At 38.7% G+C, this 22,666-nt stretch overlaps 1 protein-coding gene across 4 annotated transcripts in view; it reads left to right on the top strand.

Annotated features, from left to right (window-relative positions):
* Positions 1-22,666, top strand: part of LOC123515519 (NADPH oxidase 4-like) — a 162,144-nt gene that overhangs the window by 130,019 nt on the left and 9,459 nt on the right. For all 4 annotated transcript variants that reach the window (XM_045274206.1, XM_045274209.1, XM_045274207.1 and 1 more), the window contains one exon: positions 196-358. In XM_045274206.1, coding sequence (XP_045130141.1) covers positions 196-316 — 121 coding nt within the window. In that variant the 3' untranslated portion in view covers positions 317-358. The remainder of the gene's footprint in view (positions 1-195; positions 359-22,666) is intronic.

Genomic DNA, 22,666 nt, shown 5'->3' with positions numbered 1-22,666 from the left:
CTCCATATAACACATCATCCCAGGCAGTAGTGTTCAAGGAGGTTCACATATCTCTCTCTCTCTCTCTCTCTCTCTCTCTCTCTCTCTCTCTCTCTCTCTCTCTCTCTCTCTCTCTCTCTCTCTCTCTCTCTCACACACATATCTTTCCCTACTTTCTTGTGTCGTTGTCATAGTCATGTGATGCCTGTGTTCCAGGAAGGTGGTGGGAGTGTTCGCCTGTGGGCCACGAAAGCTCCGCCAGCAGGTGAAAAGACGGTGTGTGGCAGCTGTGTCTCGGGGAGCAGCCTTCCACTACCACCAAGAGTCCTTCTCGTGATGATACAAGCAGGATAACACCTTTCTTCTTAACACTTTTAAGGTAATTTTATGACTCTCACTCTTCCATTGTTATAAAGAAGCAGGAAAGTAAAAGTTCAATATCTCAAGCAAGATAAAACTTTTTTCTAAGATTTTTACAGTAATTTGAAGAGTGTCCTTGTCTTCCATTGTTGCAAAGATGCATGAGCTGTATCGACAGATTTTTTAATTTTATCTTAAAGTGTGTCATATTTGGTAAGGAATCTTAAATCTGAGTCTCACTTTTGGTCTACACTACTTGTCAGAGCGGAAGGCGCAGTACCTGTGACATCCTGTGAAGGAGATTAATGACACAGAAAATACGTTTCAATGAGGGTATTCACCTAAACTAGTAATTGATAGGGTGCCTTCGTGCCTTCTTGACCTTTCAAGTCTCTTGGAAAGTTAATCACCCAGGTGGTGGAGATACTGAGCATCAATATTGTCCCATATGTCCTGAATAGTGGCTTGGAGGCATGGGAGGGAGGAGGTATCTCTCTCCTTTAGCTTCAGTTTTATGTACGCCCAGAGATTTTTTATAGGGTTCAGGTCTGGCGAACTTGCAGGCCAAGGTTTTGAAAGGCTGATATTGCAGAAATAAAAAAAAGTCAACAATTAACTTTGCCGTATGGTACGGTGCACCATCTTGCATGAAGGTATCAACATTGCACTTTTCCATACACTCGTTTAACTCATCTAGAATTAGCTCAAAGTTTTGGTTCATTCAAATATTCTTAGGCAAAAACACTAATTTTTCAAGACCATAGTAAGAAAAACTACCCCACACCATCAAAGAATCTGAGTTTTAATGTGTGTGTTGTGTAGTGTGGATCGTGATGGTTACTACCGGGCCTGCGGTACACACGGTTTCTCTAGTTGTCTGTAATCTGAAAGCTTGCTTCATCTGACCAAAGTACCCTACGCCACTTACCTAAGTCCCAATCTTTGTGCTGAGACACAAAATGCAAGCCAACTGTTACGGTGACCATTGTGTAAAGCAAGGTTTTGAAACCGTGGCAACTCTGGTATCACATGTCGCCTTTCACATATCTCCGCACACTCCTTTCACTCACCCCACCCAGAACAGAGGGTTCCTGGCCTTAAGTTCCTTGGTGTGTATGCGAGGGTTGGCCTCAAGCTGTCTTTGAATAATGTTCAGAGTTCTCTGGCTCACACTGCACTTACACCCTTCAGGCTTGTAAGGTGGTGGCGAAGCGTCTCTTCCTCCCTCATGATAAATTTTGGTCCAACATTGAACAATTCTGAGACCTTTGCCAGTGTTCGTGGCAGTTTCTTATTTTGACTTATTCTCCCACACTAAGGCACAAGTGAAAGAGATTTCGGCCTTACTAATTACTAGTTTCCTAGGTCCCATAATAGGTAGTAACAGGGCACAATGGTAAGCTCACACATCCACAAAAAGGGGCTGTGAGGGAGGGTGAAAGAAAATTCAAATGCAAGCACACAAACCACAGGCAAACGTTCACTAAGGAAACACATCATCTACTTTGACTACTAGAGCTGGAAAGTTGTCAAATAGCGACATACAGCGAATCCCGCCATATGTTTAGGAGTTAAGAAGGGATGAATGAAATTTGGTCAGAGTGGAAGTTGTGGTCCCTTTCGTGCCTTCTGCTCTGAACAGCAGTGTAGATATGCTGAGAGGAAATATATAGTCACAGTATGAAACGTAAGAAAAAAATAGTAAAATTTTGTCTCAATTTCAAAGTAATAATGTATCGTATCTGTTCTCAGGACAGGAGCACATAGATTTGTGTTTATGTAAAAGCAAATTCCATTAGGGTTTTATCAAGTAAATTAGAATTAAGAGATTACATAAAGAAAGAAAATCCGGATATTGTATGCCTGGTTGAAACAAAACTAAATGAGGCAATCAAAATAGACTTGGATAATAGGTATAATGTATGGTGAAGAGACAGAGGGGGTAAAGGAGGAGGAGGAGGAGGAGTCATGATATTGTTAAGGAAGGAGATAGTGATAAACCAAGTGGAATGTGGGGAAGGAAAAGCAGAAGTATTGTATGTTAAGATGCGTATTAATAAAAAAGAGTTAACAATCATTGTAACATATGTGCCACCAAAAACAAATTCATGGACCAATCAAGAATATAAAGACATGATAGATGACACAATAAGGAGTCTAACGAGAATCGTTAAAGAAAGGAGAAAAGTGATATTAGTAGGAGATTTCAACTGTAAAGAAGTGGACTGGGAAAATTTTGAAAGTGGTATGGGGGAAGAAGCCTGGGGAGAAAGATTCCTGAACCTAATGATAGACAATATGATGGACCAGAGAGTAAAGGAATGAACAAGATTCAGAGGAAACGACGAGCCGGCGAAATTGGACCTAGTTTTTACGAGGGGTATACAAATGAATGATAATATAAGATATAAGTACCCATTGGGAAAGAGTGACCATGTAATATTAGAAATGGATATAGAAGAGGGAAAGGAAGATAGAGATGATTTATACAAAGGAGACTGATTAAATTACAGAAAGACTGATATTGTGTTGGAATTAACCTTAAAATAAAGGATAAATAAATTAATTTAGTGATGGCAAATCGTTGCTTCCCTCGGGTTATTCCATTTATATATATATTAAAATAAAATTATAATAAACATTTAAGCCATTAAAAGGGCAAATAATATTTAAAAGATAATCAAAGGGGATAGTGAGCGTGATGAAAAAGCTTGGCAACGTTTGGGGTTGGCTAGTGCGCTGAAAAACACACTCGTCCCAACTAAAAAGGCATCAACATCACCGCTCGTCCTCTTGACTACGCAAAAGCTACCACGTGCAGGAGAACTTGATCCCGCCAGACTCGATACTCCCACCATATTGAAAGCCAAATAAGTTTCTAGCTGTTGATGTTAGCTTAGAGGTTGCAGGTCCTGTTGCTAGCCAGCTATTCATTGGCAGCTGGAACACTGAAATGTGGGGGTGAGTGCTCCCAGCCATAACTGCCGGGTAAGAGTCTGGTGATTACTTTTATTTACCGGTTTCTCCTTTAAATTTCTTATTCACTTTATTTTTTATTAAATTCCCTTCAGGTTGCATGGAACACTAATTTCTAACAATTGAGAATCTCAAGAACTATTTTAAAAACGTAAACTGGGAGGAGATGGAAAACTCAGAGACGATGCAAGAGAAGTATAACTTATTTTTGGAAATATACAAAACAGGAGTCAGGGAATATGTCCCGAAATATAGCCCTAAAGAAGAAGGAAAGAAAGATTGGTTTAATGCAAGGTGTGCTAGGGCAAAGGAGAAAAGAGATGGAGCATGGAAAAGGTGGAGGAGAAATAGAAATCCAGTAAATAAGGAAAACTTCAAGGCAGCGAGAAATGAATATGTTAAGGTGAGGAAGGAAGAGGAAAAGAACTTTGAAAAGGACATTGTCGAAAAATATAAGGAGCAACCAAAATTGTTCTACAGATTCATAAATGGAAAAATTAGGCAAAAAGAAACAATAGAAAGGTTAAAAAGGAGAGAACGGGATGGTGGAAGACCCAAAAGTATGGCAGAACTATTAAATAATAAATACCAGGAGGTCTTTACTAAGGAATCCAAATTTGAAAGGCCACAGGGTAATAGAGAGACAGTCTGTATGAAAAAGATTAAAGTAACCAAGCTTGAAATAAAAGAGTTAATGAAGGAACTGGATGAAGACAAGGCAATGGGACTGGATGAAGTCTCAGGCAGAATACTGAAAGAATGTAGGGAAGAACTAGCAAGTCCTATATACAACATCATAAAATGCTCCATAGAAAATGGAACAGTACCAGTAGAATGGAAAAGAGCTGAGGTGGTTCCCATATATAAGAGCGGAAGGAAGGAAGAACCTTTGAATTATAGACTGGTATCACTAACTAGTGTAATATGCAAGATGTGTGAAAGAATAAATAATAAAGAAACAATGGATCGAGTTCCTTGAAGACAACAATTAATATCAAATGGCCAATTTGGTTTTAGAAAAAGACGGTTGTGTGTAACTAATTTATTGAGTTTCTATTCTAGAATAGTTGATAGAGTACAAGAGAGAGAGGGATGGGTTGACTGTATTTATTTTGATTTTAAAAGGCGTTTGACAAAGTGCCACATGCAAGATTACTATGGAAGTTAGAGGAGAAGGGTGGCTTAAAAGGAAGCACATTGAGATGGATAGAAAATTATTTTAGGGGGAGAGAAATAAGGACGGTAGTTAAAGATATGAAGTCCAAGTGGAGAGCAGTAGAAAGCGGAGTGCCACAGGGGTCAGTATTGGCACCAATACTTTTCCTCATTTATATTAACGACATGCCAGAAGGAGTGAATAGCTCCATAAATCTGTTTGCAGATGATACGAAACTGTGCAGAGTTATAAAGCAAAAAAGAAGATTGTGAAATACTGCAGGAAGACCTAAATAAGATCTGGGAATGGAGTAAAAAGTGGAAAATGGAAATCAATGTGAACAAAAGCCATGTCATGGAAATGGGAAAGAGTGAAAGATGACCCGTGGGAACCTATAAGATGGTAGATGTATTGGAACTGGAGAAAGTAAAAAAGGAAAAGGAGTTAGGAGTGACGATGGAAGAAAACAATCAGCCAGTAAGCCATATTGATAGAATTTTTAGAGAAACATAATTTGCTAAGGAATATTGAAGTAGCATTTCACTACATGGACAAAGAAATGATGAAGAAATTGATAAGTATTATAATAAGATCCAGATTGGAATATGCAGGAGTAGTGTGGACCCCTCATAAAAAGAAACACATAAGGAAGCTGGAGAGACTACAAAAAATGGCTACAAGAATGGTTCCAGAATTTGAAGGGATGACATATGAGGAGAGACTAAAGGCTATGGATCTACCAACCCTGGAACAAAGAAAAGAGAGAGGAGATCTGATACAAGTTTATAAATTGATCAACGGAATGGACCAAGTGGATAATGAGAAACTGATCCTGAGAGAAGAATATGACTTCCTAAGCACAAGATCGCATAGTAAAAAGCTGAGAAAAGGAAGATGTCTGAGAGACGTTAAAAAATATAGTTTCCCACAAAGATGTATTGAGACATGGAACAGTTTAAATGAAGAAGTAGTGTCTGCAACGAGTGTACATACTTTTAAAGTAAGATTGGATAAGTGTAGATATGGAGACAGGGCCACACGAGCATAAAGCCCAGGCCCTGTAAAATTACAACTAGGTAAATACACACACACACACACTATAGACCAGTGTCACTTACAAGTGTGGTAGCTAAGATGTGTGAGAGGGTGGTGAAGAATAGATGGACAGACTTCTTGGAGAAAAATGACATACTTTGTGAGTGTCAATTTGGTTTTAGAAAAGGGCGTTCATGCACGACAAACCTGATATGTTACTATTCGAGGGTGATAGATGTAATACAGGAAAGAGATGGTTGGGCTGATGGAATATATCTGGATTTAAAAAAGGCCTTTGATAAGGTACCACACCGGAGACTGATCTGGAAACTTGAAATGGTAGGAGGAGTGCATGGCAGTTTACTAAAATGGATGGAAGACTTTTGGTAGGAAGAGAAATGAGAACAATAATTAAGGACAGACCATCAGAATGGGGCTTGGTGGAGAGTGGAGTTCCACAGGGATCAGTGTTGGCACCAGTAATGTTCGCGGTCTACATAAATGACATGGTGGATGGGGTGTCCAGTTATGTGAGCCTATTTGCAGACGATGCAAAATTGTTAAGAAAAGTGAGATGTGACAAAGATTGCGAACTACTCCAGGAAGACTTGGACAGAATATGGAAATGGAGCTGTACATGGCAAATGGAGTTCAACACGACAAAATGCAAGAAAATAGAGTTTGGCAAGAGTGAAAGAAGAATCAGGAGTATGTACAAGATAGGAAATGAAGACATAAAACCAGTCATGAAGAAAAAGACCTTGGGGTGACAATTACCAATGACCTATCGCCAGAGAGACATATAAACAAAATAATTGGAGAAGTATTGAACTTATTGAGGAACATAAGAGTGGCGTTCAGATATTTAGATGAAGAAATGATGAAGAAAATAATTACTGCAATGATAAGACCGAGGCTTGAATATGCAACAATACAGTGGGCTCCGAACTTAAAGAAACACATAAGGAAACTAGAGAAAGTACAGAGGGCTGCAACAAAAATGGTGCCTGACTTAAGAGATTTGACTTATGAAGACAGACTGAAAAGAATGCAACTTCCGACCCTGGAAAACAGAAGAGAAAGGGGAGACCTGATAGCAATATACAGAGTGATGATTGGCATGGAAAAATGGATAGGGAAGATCTGTGTATGTGGAATGAAAGAATGTCGAGAGGGCATGGGAAAAACTAAAATGGCCACTTATAGGAGAGATGTGAAAAATATAGCTTCCTCATAGAAGGGTGGAAGCATGGAATAGTTTAGACGTGGAAGTGGTCAACGCAAGGAATATTCATGATTTTAAGAAAAAGCTGGACATTAATAGATATGGAGACGGGACAACACGAGCATAGCTCTTTTCCCGTATGTTACAATTAGGTAAATACAATTAGGTAAATACACACACACACACACACACACACACACACACACACACACACACACACACACACACACACACACACATTGTGGAAAAATGTAAGGATGAGCCAAGATTATTCTATAGATTTGTTAATGGGAAATAAAAAAATAAGAGAGAAATAAGCAAGCAGAAAGTTGATGGAGAATTCATTGAAGAGGAAAAACTCATGGCTGAAGAGTTGAATAAGTGTTTCCAAAAACTTTTTACCAATGAAAGAACCTTCAATGAACCAAAGATCGAACCGACAGAAGAAGAAGGCCTGGATGTAATTGAAGTATTGGAGAATGAAGTGTGTGAAATGCTGGAAAGATTGGATGAAAGGAAAGCACAAGGGCCTGATGGAGTATCAAATTGGGTGTTGAAGGAATGTAAGGATCAACTTGCAAAAAAGATTTGTGGCCTCATATCAAAATCTCTGCAGCAGGGGCAGGTGCCAAAGGACTGGAAAAAAGCAGATATAGTACCCATATTTAAGAGTGGAAACAAAGAAAATCCGTCAAACTACAGGCCTGTGTCATTAACAAGTATTGTGGTTAAACTGTGTGAGTCAGTAATAAAGAAAAGATGGAATGATTATCCAGAAAGGAAGAAAATATTGACTAATGGGCAGTTTGGATTTCGTAAAGGCAGATCATGTGCAACAAATTTAATATGCTTCTACTCTCGGGTCATAGATGTGGTACAAGAAATGGTGGGATGGATGGATGGAATTTATCTAGACTTGAAGAAAGCATTTGATAAAGTCCCTCATAAGAGATTGATCTGGAAAATGAGAGAACATGGCGGGCTGAGGATTAGGCTTTTGGAATGGATCAGTGATTTCCTGACTGGAAGAGAGATGAGAACAGTAATAAGAGATAGGAAATCAGCTTGGAGGGAAGTGACTAGTGGAGTACCTCAGGGGTCAGTTTTGGCACCGTTACTGTTTGCTGTTTACATAAATGATATGACGAAAGGAGTGAATAGCTATATGAGTTTGTTTGCGGATGATGCCAAATTAATGAGGAAAATAACTAAGAAAGAAGACTGTGAGGCATTGCAGAGGGACTTAGACAAGATCTGGGAGTGGAGCAGAGAGTGGCAAGTAGAATTTAACCCCTTCCTCAGCAGAAACAAGTATACTCATTTTCACTAAATGTTCCGTTTTCAGTCATCGACGAGTATACTCGTCTAAAACTTGACCTTCAAAAACCAGCTACAGACGTATATATTCATTTTCACTAAATGTTCCGTTTTCAGTTGTTGACGACGAGTATACTCGTCTAAAACTTGACCTTCGAAAACTAGCTATAGACATATATACTCGTTGATTCTGAGCCTTTGTAGCCATTCTATGTGTGAAACGAGTATTCTCGTCAAATCGTACGCCTGGCAGAGGCGACAGGGTGGAGCAGTTGGATTTCAAGGACACTCTTACAAGACTTGCTCCGGCAACCACTGTCGTCGCATGGGTGTTGTTTTCATTCACATTACCACTTATTTTTTGTACCCTTTCCAAATCATTTACACCCCAAATGTCTAATTCTGAGGAAGATAGCGAATATGAACCTTCCCTCAGAAGCTTGAATACTTCTGATGACACTGCCAGCTCATCAGACAATGAATATTTCTCAACAAGTGAGAAGGAGGAGGTGAGAGGAGAGCTTGGAGTTTATAGGAAGATGAGTTAACTCATATATGTCTACAAAAGAATTTTCAAAATAAAAAGTTAACCACAAAAATGGGGAAAAACAGTAATTACAAGCTGTTTTCATAATCAGCATGAAAAATACTATATAGAACCAAAATAAAAAAAAATAGTCTGAAAAAGAAACGTTTTTAACTAAAAAATTGTTGGGGAAGGGGTTAATATCAAGAAGTGTGGAGTGATGAATTTTGGTATGAGCAGTATGAGACAAGTGTATAGATATAAGATTGGGGATGAGGAATTGGAAATAAAGACTGAAGAGAGAGATCTGGGAATAACTGTGACGGAGGGGCTCTCGTCAGAGGTTCATTTAAAGAGGAAATCTAGTGAAGTGTACAATTTAGTAAGGAACATAAGAACTGCATTCTGCTACATGGATGAAGAGATGATCAAGAAGTTGATTGTTACAATGATTTTTTTTTTTTATGTAGGGAAGATGGCCAGCCAAGGGCAAAAAAAGAAAGTTAGAAAAAACCCCACTTGAGCGCTGGCTCTCCAAAGAGTACAAAAATTGCCAAAACCATCAGCCAGAATTAGGGGAGCAAATGCCTCGATACCTCCCTCTTAAAAGAAGACAAGTTGTAGGAATTGGAAATACAGATGCAGGAGGAGTTCCAGAGTTTACCAGTGAAAGGGATGAATGATTGAGCATACTGGTTAACTCTTGCATTAGAGAGTTGTACAGAATAGGGATGAGAGGAAGAAGAAAGCCTTGTGCAGCGTGGCCGCAGGAGGAGGGGAGGCATGCAGTTAGCAAGATCAGTAGAACAGTTACCATGAAAATAGCGATAAAATATAGAAAGGGATGCAACATTTCGGCATTGAGAAAGAGACTGAAGACAATTAGTCAGAGGAGGGGAGTTGATGAGACAAAGAGCTTTCGATTCCACCCTATCAAGCAAAGCTGTGTGACTGGAACCCCCCCAAACATGCGAACAGTACTCCATATAGGGACGGATAAGGCCCTTATACAGAGTAAGCAGTTGGAGGGGCGAGAAAAACTGGCGGAGACGCCTCAGAACACCTAATTTCATAGAAGCTGTTTTAGCAAGATATGAAGTTTCCAGTTAAGATTATGAGCAAAGGACAGACTGAGGATATTCATTGTGGAAGAAGGAGACAGTTGAGTGTCATTGAAGAAGAGGGGATAGTTGTCTGGAAGGTTGTGTCGAGTTGATAGATGGAGGAATTGAGTTTTTGAGGCATTGAAAACTACTAGATTTTCTCTGCCCCAATCGGAAATTTTAGAAAGATCGGAAGTCAGGCGTTCCGTGGCGTCCCCGCGTGATCTGTTAATTTCCTGAAGGGTTGGACGTCTCTGAAAGAACGTGGAAAGATGAAGGGTGGTATCATCAGCGTAGGAGTGGATAGGGCAAGAAGTTTGGTTAAGAAGATCATTAATGAATAATAGAAAGAGAGTGGGTGACAGAACTGAACCCTGAGGAACACCACTATTAATAGGTTTAGGAGAAGAACAGTAGCTGTCTACCACAGCAGCAATAGAGCGGTCGGAAAGGAAACTTGAGATAAAGTTGCAGAGAGAAGGATAGAAGCCGTAAGAGGGCAGTTTTGAAATCAAAGCTTTATGCCAGACTCTATCAAAAGCTTTTGATATGTCTAACGCAACAGCAAAAGTTTCACCAAAATCTCTAAAAGAGGATGACCAAGACTCAGTAATGAAAGCCAGAAGATCACCAGTAGAGCGACCTTGACGGAAGCCATACTAGCGATCAGACAGAAGATTGTGAAGTGACATATGTTTGAGAATCTTCCTATTCAGGATAGATTAAAAAACTTTAGACAAGCAGGAGATTAAAGCTATAGGACGGTAGTTAGAGGGGTTAGAACGGTCACCCTTTTTAGGAACAGGCTGAATGTAGGCAAACTTCCAGCAGGAAGGAAAGGTAGAAGTCGATAGACAAAGTTGGAAGAGTTTGGCCAGGCAAGGTGCAAGCACAGAAGCACAGTTTTTGAGAACAATAGGAGACCCAGGTTGGAGTATGCAGCAGTACTTTGGTCTCCAAGAATGGCAAGGGATAAGAGGAAGCTGGAATGCGTGCAGAGGGCTGCGACGAAGCTGCCCCAAACCTTGGTGAATCTGTCTTATAAGCAGAGACTGGAAAAATTGAGTCTGCTGACACTGGAAAGAAGAAGGGAGACAGAAGACCTTATCACTATGTATAGGATTCTGTCTGGCAGTGAGAAGTTGGACCATGATGATCTGGTGGTGAGGGTTATGAGAAGTGGGAGGAAGCATGGGAGAAAAGTGAAGATGAGTGTGTGTACAAAGGACATAAAGAAATACAGTTTTCCACAAAGAATTGTGAGGATCTGGAATGGGCTGGAGAAAGAAGTGGTTGAAGCAAAAACAATTCACGGATTTAAGGACAGCACGAGTTTGAACTCCTCCTCCCGTAAACAACAACTAGGTAAGTGAGTAATAGAATGACTGGAGAGCAGAGATGGATGGGTGGACATGGTATTCATGGACATAAAAAAAAGGCTTTTGATAAAGTCCTTCACAGTAGACTACTTTGGAAGTTAGAGAGCATAGGAGGACTGAGAGAAACTTTGTTAGATTGGATAAAGGATTACTTGAAGGATTGAGAGATGAGAACTGTAATCAGAGATATATTCTCATTGTCAGCTAAAGTAACAAGTGGAGTGCCACAAGGGTCAGTGTTAGACCCCATTATGTTCCAGGTACAGGTAGTCCTCGATTTATACGGTAGATGTGTTCCAGAAGAAAGAAGATCAGGATAATGCAGTGTGTGAAGGATATTGGAAAATACAGTTTTCCACACAGAATGGTGGAAAAATGGAATGCATTGGATAATGGAATTGTCACAGCACATAACTTTAAAGAAAAACTAGATAAATGGAGATATGGAGACAGGACACTATGAGCCCCGCTCGAACCCTGTACAATACAACTAGGTAAATACACACACACACACACACACACACACACACACACACGAGATGCGGTAGAGGAAGGACGCAATACCGTCGCTCCCGAGAATCAGCTGATCTTCACTACCTTTGTTTAGGTTTACAGTGGCCTGGGTGATAAGTGTGGACTCTTTTTTTTTCATGAATACAGTGTTAAATAATAATGAGTGAGAAAGATATTCCATCTAAATGCAGGTATGTGACAAGGGAAAGAATGAAAGCTGATGATGACAATGTTGGTGAGGGAGAAAGAGAATTTGAAGGCTTTGATACGCAAACTTCACTATTTGATAGAGTCTTGACTATCGAACGTAAATTAGATAAATTGATAAAGGAGAGTATGGGAATGAAAGAGAATGAAGAACAGGATAAAGAGCTCCAGAAATTGAAAGAAAGGATAAAAAGAGTGGAAGAAAACGAAACTAGGCTAAGAACCGAAAATGAAGAATTAAAAGTCCAAATAGCGAACTATAAGAGAAAGAAAAAGAAAAGCTAAAAGATCTAGTTAACAAAGAAGAAGAAAGAGTACAAGACGTGATTAAAAAAGAAGTACAAGCATGGAGAATCCAAGATAAGAAAGACAAGGAATCATTTCAAGAAGTATTTCAAGAACAGTTAAAAGAAAGAGATGAAAATATGACAAGCAAAATGATAGGAGTCCTCAAGAAAAAAGAAAATTTAGTAAGAGAAATTGCGGAAAAAAAGAAGAGTGTAATTATTTTTGGACTGAAAGAAAAAAATGTTAAATATAGACCAAGAAGGGAAAAAGACGAAATGAAATCAGTAAAAGACCTACTAAAACATCTGAATGACGAGGATAGACAGAACTTAGAAGAGGAAGTAGAAGAAATCCATAGAATGGGACCATATCAAGAAGGAACAGTGAGACCAATTAAGATATTACTAAAATCACAAGCAGCAGCAGAAGAAGTACTATATAGAAAAACGAAACTCAGAGAAACAGAAGGTTGCAAAGATATATATATATAAAGAAAAATAGAAACGAGGAGGAAAGGAAGAGACACAATGAACTGGTGGCAGAAGCAAGAGAAAAATAATGAAAGGTCAGAGGAGGAGAAGAAGGCATTTTTTTGGAGAATTATAGGAGACAGGATAAGGAAATGGTATATAAAAGAGAAAGAAGAGAAAAGAATGGAGCAAGTTTAACTAAAAATGATAAGAACAAGAGATTAAAAATGATGTATACAAACATAGATGGGATTTTATCTAGTAAATTAGAATTAAGAGATTACATAAAGAAAGAAGAACCAGATATTGTATGCCTGGTGGAAACAAAGTTAAATGAGGCAATAAAATAGACATAGATAAAAGGTATAATATATGGAGGAGAGAGAGAGGGGTAAAGGAGGAGGAGGAGTCATGATGATGTTAAGGAAGGAGATAGTGGTAAATCAAGTGGAGTTTGGGGAAGGAAAATCAGAAATACTGTATGTTAAGATGCATATTAACAAAAGGAGTTAACAATCATTGGAACATATGTGCCACCAAAACAAACTCATGGACTAACCAAGAATATAGAGACATGATAGATGACACAATAAGGAGTCTTACAAGAATCATTAAGGAAAGGAGAAAAGTGATATTGATAGGAGATTTCAACTGTAAGGAGGTAGACTGGGAAAATTATGAAAGTGGTATGGGGAAGATGCCTGGGAGATAGATTCCTGAACCTAATGATAGATAATTTGATGGTCCAAAGAGTAAAGGAAAACACAAAATTCAGAGGAAACGATGAGCCGGCAAGATTAGACCTAGTTTTTACAAGGGATATACCAATTAACGATGATATAAGATACAAGTGCCCATTGGGAAAGAGTGACCATGTAATATTAGAGATGGATATAGAACAGGGAAAGGAGTCATTGTTTCACCTGTGATACAAACGAAATAGGTTAAGAAGAAAATTAATAAAAGATTTTTCTGCAAGAAATGAATATATTAAGGTAAAATGCCTTCCATTGTTATGCTGATTAAGATGTAGGCCTATTTATATGAAATCAGAAAACATTCCGTTCAGCACTTTTTGATTTAAGTAAAACACATAGGAAAAATGTTATGTTAATGTTGTTATAGTTGTAGGTATTGTGAAAAAATCTTTATAATATTTGAGCTTGCAAGCACATGTATGAATAAAAGAATCACAAAACTGTATGAATACAACAAAAATCACAAAAACAGCAGTGAATGAAACTTTTCATTGGTTGAAAAAGTATGTCACTATATTTCTCAATGGGACTTTGTGGTTGTTTTGAGCAACCAGCTCATGAATCCTTGGCTCAGTGGCAGAAGTGAACCTCAAGTCATCTTCCACAGACAGCTTGTTCCTTGATTTTGTTTTTATTGCAAGTAATGAAGAAAACCCACTTTCGCACAGGTAGGTTGAAGCAAAAGGCAAAAGAACTGAACTGCCAGATCACTTATATTTGGATATGATTCCATCATTGAACACCAGAAGCTAGACAAGGAGTTTGACTGGAACACATTCTTGGCTGTTGAATCATGGAGAAGCTCAATGAACTCTTCTTGTGCGTCTTCTAACACATCATCAACCTGACATAAGAAAGGATGCTAATCCTGCATGCTGAGGGCTCAAGTCAGGAAAGTAACGAAATTCATCATCTAGCTGAGACAAGTGGTCCATGATTTCCTTGGACAAGGTACTTGAAAGCTGACCATCAGCAAGAACTTCATTCAATGATGGAAACATCATAAATTTTCCTACACTCACTCTCTTCTTATACAGCTCAATTTGGCCAAAAATGCATGTATTGAGTCACAGTGGCTGAGCAAGTTTGAATCCTTTCCTTGAGTCTCAAGTTCAGCTGGTTGAAGATTTCAAATATGTCCACAAGATAAGCAAGGCGGAGCTCAAAGTGTTCTGATTTCAATATCTCCAACAGGTCACATTTTTCTGTACATCAAGAAACATTTCAACTTCCTGGCGAAGAGAGAAGAAGCGGGACAAAATCTCCTGCAGACAACCACCTGATGGATGTATAAAAGAGCAAGGAACTATGCTGGATTCCATGTCATGACACAGTTGCTGGAACAGTCTCGTGTTGAGGGCAGAGTTTTCACATAGTTCACGACCTTGACAATACCAGTGAAAATTGTGAGAAGCCCAGAAGGAAGCGATTTAGAAGCCAGAGCCTGAATGAAGCAGTGCACAAACTGCATTTGGTGCTTTGGATTTTACTTTGCTTGAAACCTGACCTCGAAAGCATGGCTGGAGATCAGTTGTGATTCCAACAAGATTATTCCAACTCAAACCATGCTTGTCAAAAACGATGACACAGCATTCATCACATCAGTGGCCGAGATGTTTCAAGATTTTGACAGCAAAGAAATTCCTCCTTTATTATGCCTTTGAACAGGTATGGCAGTATAAAACAGCTGGCAGATTGCTACATCAGTGGATTCATCGACCTGTATAGCAAAATGGGGATGCTTTTATCTCTTCAATAATCTGATCTTTCACATCACCTGACATGTCCCTGATTCTTCGCTGGATAGCATTATTCGAAAGAGATACATCACTTAGTTTCTGTGCTGCTTCTGAAGAATCAGTCTAACCATTTCTTTTGCACAAGGTAGGATCAATTCTTCAGCAATTGTGTGTGGCTTTTCTTCCGTGCTACTAAATAAGATCTGTATGATGCTTCCACGATGTTCCTCTCTTCTTGGAAGCTACCAGTGATCAAGTTTTTGCCTCTTCAGTTCATCAGCTTTCCTCTTGAAAAATCCTTTCCTTCCTAGCATACTCAGGGTGGCATTTGGTCAGGTGAAGTTGTAATTTTGAATTATTGCACTTAATATTGCCATAATAAAATAAAGGTTATTTATTCATTTTCTCTCATTCATATAGATATTCATGACACTGATTTAAGGAGGCAATAAATCTTCCTGTCATCTCGCGAGACTCATGACCATAAGGGAAATTTGTCACATGGACCGTGAGTTTGACACCGCTGATACTGTTAGCTAATGTAGAGCAATTCTAACATTTAAGCATTCAGTTTTAAGGATTGTGAACAGTAGTATAAATTTTATTCTGAGCCGCATGTCTCCTAATTCCAGTATAATAAATTTAAAAATAAGTAGAATCTCTATGGACCCCTTGAAATTCTTCCATGGACCCCTTGGGGTCCATGGACCCCTGGTTGGGAACCACTGATATAGAAGAAGGAAAGGAAGATAGAGATGAATCATACAAAGGAGACCAATTAAATTACAGAAAGGCTGATATTGAGAATCTCAAGAACTATTTTAAAAACGTAAACTGGGAGGAGATGGAAAACTCATTAACGGTTCAAGAGAAATATAACTTATTTTTGGAAATATACAAAACTGGGGTCAGGGAATATGTTCCGAAATATAGACCTAAAGAAGAAGGAAAGAAAGATTGGTTTAATGCAAGATGTGCTAGGGCAAAGGAGAAACGAGATGGAGCATGGAAAAGGTGGAGAAGAAACAGAAATCCAGAAAATAAGGAAAACTTCAAAACAGCAAGAAATGAATATGCTAAGGTGAGAAAGGAAGAAGAAAAGAACTATGAAAAGGACATTGTCGAAAATGTAAGGAACAACCAAAATTGTTCTACAGATTCATAAATGGAAAAATAAGACAAAAAGAAACAATAGAAAGGTTAAAAGGAGAAAACGGAATGGTGGAAGACCCAAAAGTATGGCAGAACTGTTAAATAGTAAATTTCATGAGGTCTTTACTAAGGAATCCAAATTTGAAAGACCACAGGGTAATAGAGAGACTGTCTATATGAAAGAGATTAAAGTAACCAAGCTTGAAATAAAAAGTTGATGACGGAATTGGATGAGGAAAAGGCAATGGGACCGGATGAAGTCTCAGGCAGAATACTGAAAGAATGTAGGGAAGAACTAGCAAGTCCAATATACAACATCATAAAATGCTCAATAGAAAATGGAACAGTGCCAGTGGAGTGGAAAAGAGCTGAGGTGGTTCCCATATATAAGAGTGGAAGGAAGGAAGAACCTTTAAATTACAGGCCGGTATCACTAACTAGTGTAATATGCAAGATGTGTGAAAAGTAATAAAGAAGCAATGGATCGAGTTTCTTGAAGACAACAAAATATTATCAAATAGCCAATTTGGTTTTAGAAAAGGTCGGTCATGTGTGACAAATTTATTGAGTTTCTACTCTAGAATAGTTGATAAAGTACAAGAGAGAGAGGATGGATTGACTGTATTTATTTAGATCTAAAAAAGGCTTTTGATAAAGTGCCACATGAAAGATTACTATGGAAGTTAGAGGAGAAGGGTGGCTTAAAAGGAAGCACATTGAGATGGATGAAGAATTACTTAAGGGGGAGAGAAATAAGGACGATAGTTAAAGATATGAAGTCCAAGTGGAGAACAGTAGACAGCGGAGTGCCACAAGGGTCAGTATTGGCACCAATACTTTTTCTCGTATATATAAATGACATGCCAGAGGGAGTGAACAGCTACATAAATCTGTTTGCGGACGATGCAAAACTGTGCAGAGTCATTAAACAAAAAGAGGATTGTGAAATACTACAGGAAGACTTAAACAAGATCTGGAAATGGAGCAAAAAATGGGAGATGGAATTCAATGTGGACAAAAGCCATGTCATGGAAATGGGAAAAATGAAAGACGACCAGTGGGAATCTATAAGATGGGAGATGGAGTAGAACTAGAAAAGTAAAAAGGAAAAGGACTTGGGAGTGACAATGGAAGAAAATAATCAACCAGTTAGCCATATTGATAGAATTTTCAGAGAGACGATAATTTGCTAAGGAATATTGGAGTAGCATTTCACTATATGGACAAGGAAATGATGAAGAAATTGATAAGTACTAAAATAAGACCTAGATTGGAATATGCAGGAGTTGTGTGGACTCCCAAAAAAGAAACACATAAGAAAATTAGAGAGACTACAAAAATGGCTACAAGAATGGTTCCAGAATTTAAAGGGATGGCATATGAGGAGAGACTAAAGGCAATGGATCTACCAACCTTGGAGCAGAGAAGAGAGAGAGGATCTGATACAAGTTTATAAATTGATTAACGGAATGGATGAAGTGGATAATGAGAAACTGATCCTGAGAGAAGAATATGACTTTAGAAGCACAAGATCGCATAGTAAGAAACTAAGGAAGGGACGATATCTGAGAGATGTTAAAAAATTTAGTTTCCCGCAAAGATGTGTTGAGACTTGGAACAGTTTGAGTGAGGAAGTGGTATCAGCAAAGAGTGTACATAGTTTTAAAGAAAAATTGGATAAGTGTAGATATGGAGACGGGACCACACGAGCATAAAGCCCAGGCCCTGTAAAACTACAACTAGGTAAATACAACTAGGTAAATACACACACACACAGGCAGAATACTGAAAGAATGTAGGGAAGAACTAGCAAGTCACATATACAACATCATAAAATGCTCAATAGAAAATGAAACAGTACCAGTAGAATGGAAAAGAGCTGAGGTGGTTCCCATATATAAGAGCGGAAGGAAAGAAGAACCTTTAAATTACAGACCGGTATCACTAACTAGTGTAATATGCAAGATGTGTGAAAGAATAATAAAGAAACAATGGATTGAGTTCTTTGAAGACAACAAATTAATATCAAATAGCCAATTTGGTTTTAGAAAAGGACGGTCTTGTGTAACTAATTTATTGAGTTTCTATTCTAGAATAGTTGATAGAGTACAAGAGAGAGAGGGATGGGTTGACTACATTTATTTGGATTTGAAAAAGGCGTTTGACAAAGTCCCACATGCAAGATTACTGTGGAAGTTAGAGGAGAAGGGTGGCTTAAAAGGAAGTACATTGAGATGGATAGAAAATTATTTGAGGGGGAGAGAAATAAGGACGGTAGTTAAAGATATGAAGTCAAAGTGGAGAGCAGTAGAAAGCGGAGTGCCACATGGGTCAGTATTGGCACAAATACTTTTCCTCATTTATATTAACGACATGCCAGAAGGAGTGAACAGCTACATAAATTTGTTTGCAGACGATACAAAACTGTGCAGAGTTATAAAGCAAAAGGAGGATTGTGAAATACTGCAAGAAGACCTAAATAAGATCGGGGAATGGAGTAAAAAGTAGGAAATGGAATTCAATGTGAACAAAAGTCATGTCATGGAAGTGGGAAAGAGTGAAAGACGACCTGTGGGAATCTATAAGATGGGAGATGGAGTAGAACTGGAGAAAGTCAAAAAGGAAAAGGACTTAGGAGTGACGATGGAAGAAAACAATCAACCAGTAAGCCATATTGATAGAATTTTTAGAGAAACATATAATTTGCTAAGGAATATTAGAGTAGCATTTCACTACATGGACAAGGAAATGATGAAGAAATTGATAAGTACTATAATAAGACCCAGATTGGAATATGCAGGAGTAGTGTGAACCCCTCATAAAAAGAAACACATAAGGAAATTGGAGAGGCTACAGAGAATAGCTACAAGAATGGTTCCAGAATTTGAAGGGATGACATATGAGGAGAGACTAAAGGCTATGGATCTACCAACCCTGGAACAAAGAAGGGAGAGAGGAGATCTGATACAAGTTTATAAATTGATCAATGGAATGGACCAAGTGGATAATGAGAAACTGATCCTGAGAGAAGAATATGACACCTGAAGCACAAGATCGCATAGTAAAAAGCTGAGAAAAGGAAGATGTCTGAGAGATATTAAAAATATAGTTTCAGATGTATTGAGACGTGGAACAGTTTAGATGAAGAAGTAGTGTCACAACGAGTGTGCATACTTTTAAAGTAAGATTGGATAAGTGTAGATATGGAGACAGGGCCACACGAGCATAAAGCCCAGACCTTGTAAAACTACAATTAGGTAAAACACACACACACACACACACACACACACACACACACACACACACACACACACACACACACACACACACACACACACACACACACACACACACACATTACATCTGCGCAACATGGCGGCCGTGAAAAGGATGAATCAGACTTCACAGATGTCTTATGAAGAAAATTCTGAGTTGGAAGGTAAAATTGAAAACTGTTTGAAAAGTATGGGGCCTGGAAACGAGTTATGACAATGTAATGAAAGAGTGTGCTGATATGAAGAAGGAAAATGAAGTACTGAAAGAGGAAGTTAAGCTAATTAAAGTGAATTGCAAAAATGTGGAGAATCTCTAGGAAAAGTGATGGAGAAGCAGGCTGAATGGAAAAAGTCAGGAAGTGGAAAGAAAGGAGGTAAATTACAAAGTTGCAAGTCTGGAAAAGGAAATCAAAGAGTCTGGGAGAAAACTTTGGGCCTTGCTGAAATTATAGATCAACAGATCATAGAAGAGAAGATTGCTGAGAAAGTGGTGAAGGTTATTAAGTCAAATGAGACATTGGTGAGGGAAACTGTAGACAAAAAGAGATGTGTGGTGATATTTGGTGTGGAGGAGGATAAGACACCGAGTAAAATGGAGAGAGAGAAAACATAAAAAGGTGATAAATAATATCATTAATGTGGTGCAGGAGGAGGAAAAGACCTAGTACAAGAAATAGAGGACTTCCATAGAATTGGAAAGTTCACAAGAGAAGGTATGAGGCCAATAAGAATCAAACTTAAGTCACAAAAGGATGTAGATGAATTGGTGGAGAAGTCATGGAGGCTAGCCCAGCAGGAAACAACAAGGAAGATTTGGTTGAGAAGAGATCTCGGTGAAAAGGAAAGAGAAATGTTAAATGAGTTGAGAAAGGAGGCTTTGAAAAAAATGAAGAGAGGACAGAAGAGGAGAAGAAAGAGTTTTTCTGGAGAATCTTGGATATGAGACTGAGGAAGTGGTTCATAACCCAGAAAAGTACAGCAAGAAAGGACTAAAGAAACTTACGTATGAGCGAATGTAATGTATTCCAACATAAATGGAGTGATATCGGGATTTTAGAACTCAACGATTACTTGAGGGACAAGAACCCAGATATTGTGGGTCTTACTGAAACAAAACTGAGAGAGGAGAAGACCTGATGATGGTTGGAGAAGGGAAATATAATGTTTGGAAAAGAAATAGAGTAGGTAAGATGGGAGGAGGAGTGATGTTGCTGGTTAAAAAGATATAAAGGTGGATCAAGTGAAAGAAGGTATGGGAAAGGCAGAAGTGCTAAAGATCAGAGCAGAAACTAATGAAGGAAAAAGAGGCACTACATAGTGGTGTACGTACCACCTAAGACAAATGCATGGTCAGTACAGGAATATGAAGAAATGATAAGTGATACAGGAACATGTCTGGAAGAAATGTTGGGTGGCTGTGAACGAACTATAATGATGGGAGATTTTAATTGTAAAGAGGTGTGTTGGGAGGACTGGTCAATGGAAGGATCAGAGACAACATGGGAAATACACTATTGACACTGGCAATGGAAAATGTGTTAACTCAGTGGGTCAAAGAAGATACTAGGTTTGGAGGAGAGGGAGCATCGTCAAGACTGGACTTGGTCTTTAGTACAGAGCCAATGGTCATTGAGGAGATGAGGGTGGAGTGCCCTTTAGCAAAGAGTGATCATGCAGTTTTGGAGTTCAAGGTGATAGATGAAGAGAAATCTAGAAGAAATGAAGAATATAAAGTGGGAAGATGGAATTATGCCAAGACAGATTTTGGAAACCTAAAGAAATTCTTTCAAGAGACAAATTGGATGAAATTCAAGAGTGCTAAGGAGCAAATGAAAAGTGGAAGGAATTTATAAAAATATACAAAGAAGGTGAGAAAAATTTGTACCAATAAGACAACATAGAGAAGTTGGAAAGCAGGACTGGTTTAACGATAGATGTGAAAAGGCTAGAACAAGAAAAGAGGATGCATGGAAGAGGTGGAGAAGGAAAAGACGGATTAAGCAGTGGGAAAGTTACAAAAGAGCAAGAAATGAATATGTGTTGATTAGAAGAGAAGAAAGAAAGAAACAAGAAAAGGATATAATTGATAAATGTAAAGACCAACCAAGGCTTTTTACAGACATGTGAACAACAACATCAAAAATAGAGAAAGTATTGAAAGTTTAGAAGTAAATGGAGTATGCAGTGAAGATCCCAGGAAATGGCAGAGGCTATGAATGGATGCTTTCGGAAGGTATTCACAAAGGAGACTGCTTTTGACAAACCACTGGTAATGGAACAGAAAGGGATTATGAAGGAGTTTCAAGTAACTGTGGAGGAGATCAAGAATATGATGGGGAGTTTAGAAGTGAGAAAAGCTGTGGGACCTGATGGGGTATCAGGATGGATTTTAAGAGAATGCAGGAGCAACTGGCAGAAAAAGTTTGTGAAGTAATTGATGCCTCATTAAGGGAAGGTGTAGTGCCCCAAGACTGGAAAAGAGCTAACATTGTCCCAATCTATAAATCAGGTAACAAGAGAGACCCATTGAACTATAGACCAGTGTCACTTACAAGTGTGGTAGCTAAGATGTGTGAGAGGGTGGTGAAGAATAGATGGACAGACTTCTTGGAGAAAAATGACATACTTTGTGAGTGTCAATTTGGTTTTAGAAAAGGGCGTTCATGCACGACAAACCTGATATGTTACTATTCGAGGGTGATAGATGTAATACAGGAAAGAGATGGTTGGGCTGATGGAATATATCTGGATTTAAAAAAGGCCTTTGATAAGGTACCACACCGGAGACTGATCTGGAAACTTGAAATGGTAGGAGGAGTGCATGGCAGTTTACTAAAATGGATGGAAGACTTTTGGTAGGAAGAGAAATGAGAACAATAATTAAGGACAGACCATCAGAATGGGGCTTGGTGGAGAGTGGAGTTCCACAGGGATCAGTGTTGGCACCAGTAATGTTCGGTCTACATAAATGACATGGTGGATGGGGTGTCCAGTTATGTGAGCCTATTTGCAGACGATGCAAAATTGTTAAGAAAAGTGAGATGTGACAAAGATTGCGAACTACTCCAGGAAGACTTGGACAGAATATGGAAATGGAGCTGTACATGGCAAATGGAGTTCAACACGACAAAATGCAAGAAAATAGAGTTTGGCAAGAGTGAAAGAAGAATCAGGAGTATGTACAAGATAGGAAATGAAGACATAAAAC

This window comes from Portunus trituberculatus, chromosome 39 (assembly GCF_017591435.1).
Source record: "Portunus trituberculatus isolate SZX2019 chromosome 39, ASM1759143v1, whole genome shotgun sequence".
In the NCBI taxonomy this organism is placed as follows: Eukaryota; Metazoa; Arthropoda; class Malacostraca; order Decapoda; family Portunidae; genus Portunus; species Portunus trituberculatus.
The sequence above is the reverse complement of the archived record's forward strand: the minus strand, read 5'-3'. Positions and strand labels throughout refer to the sequence as shown.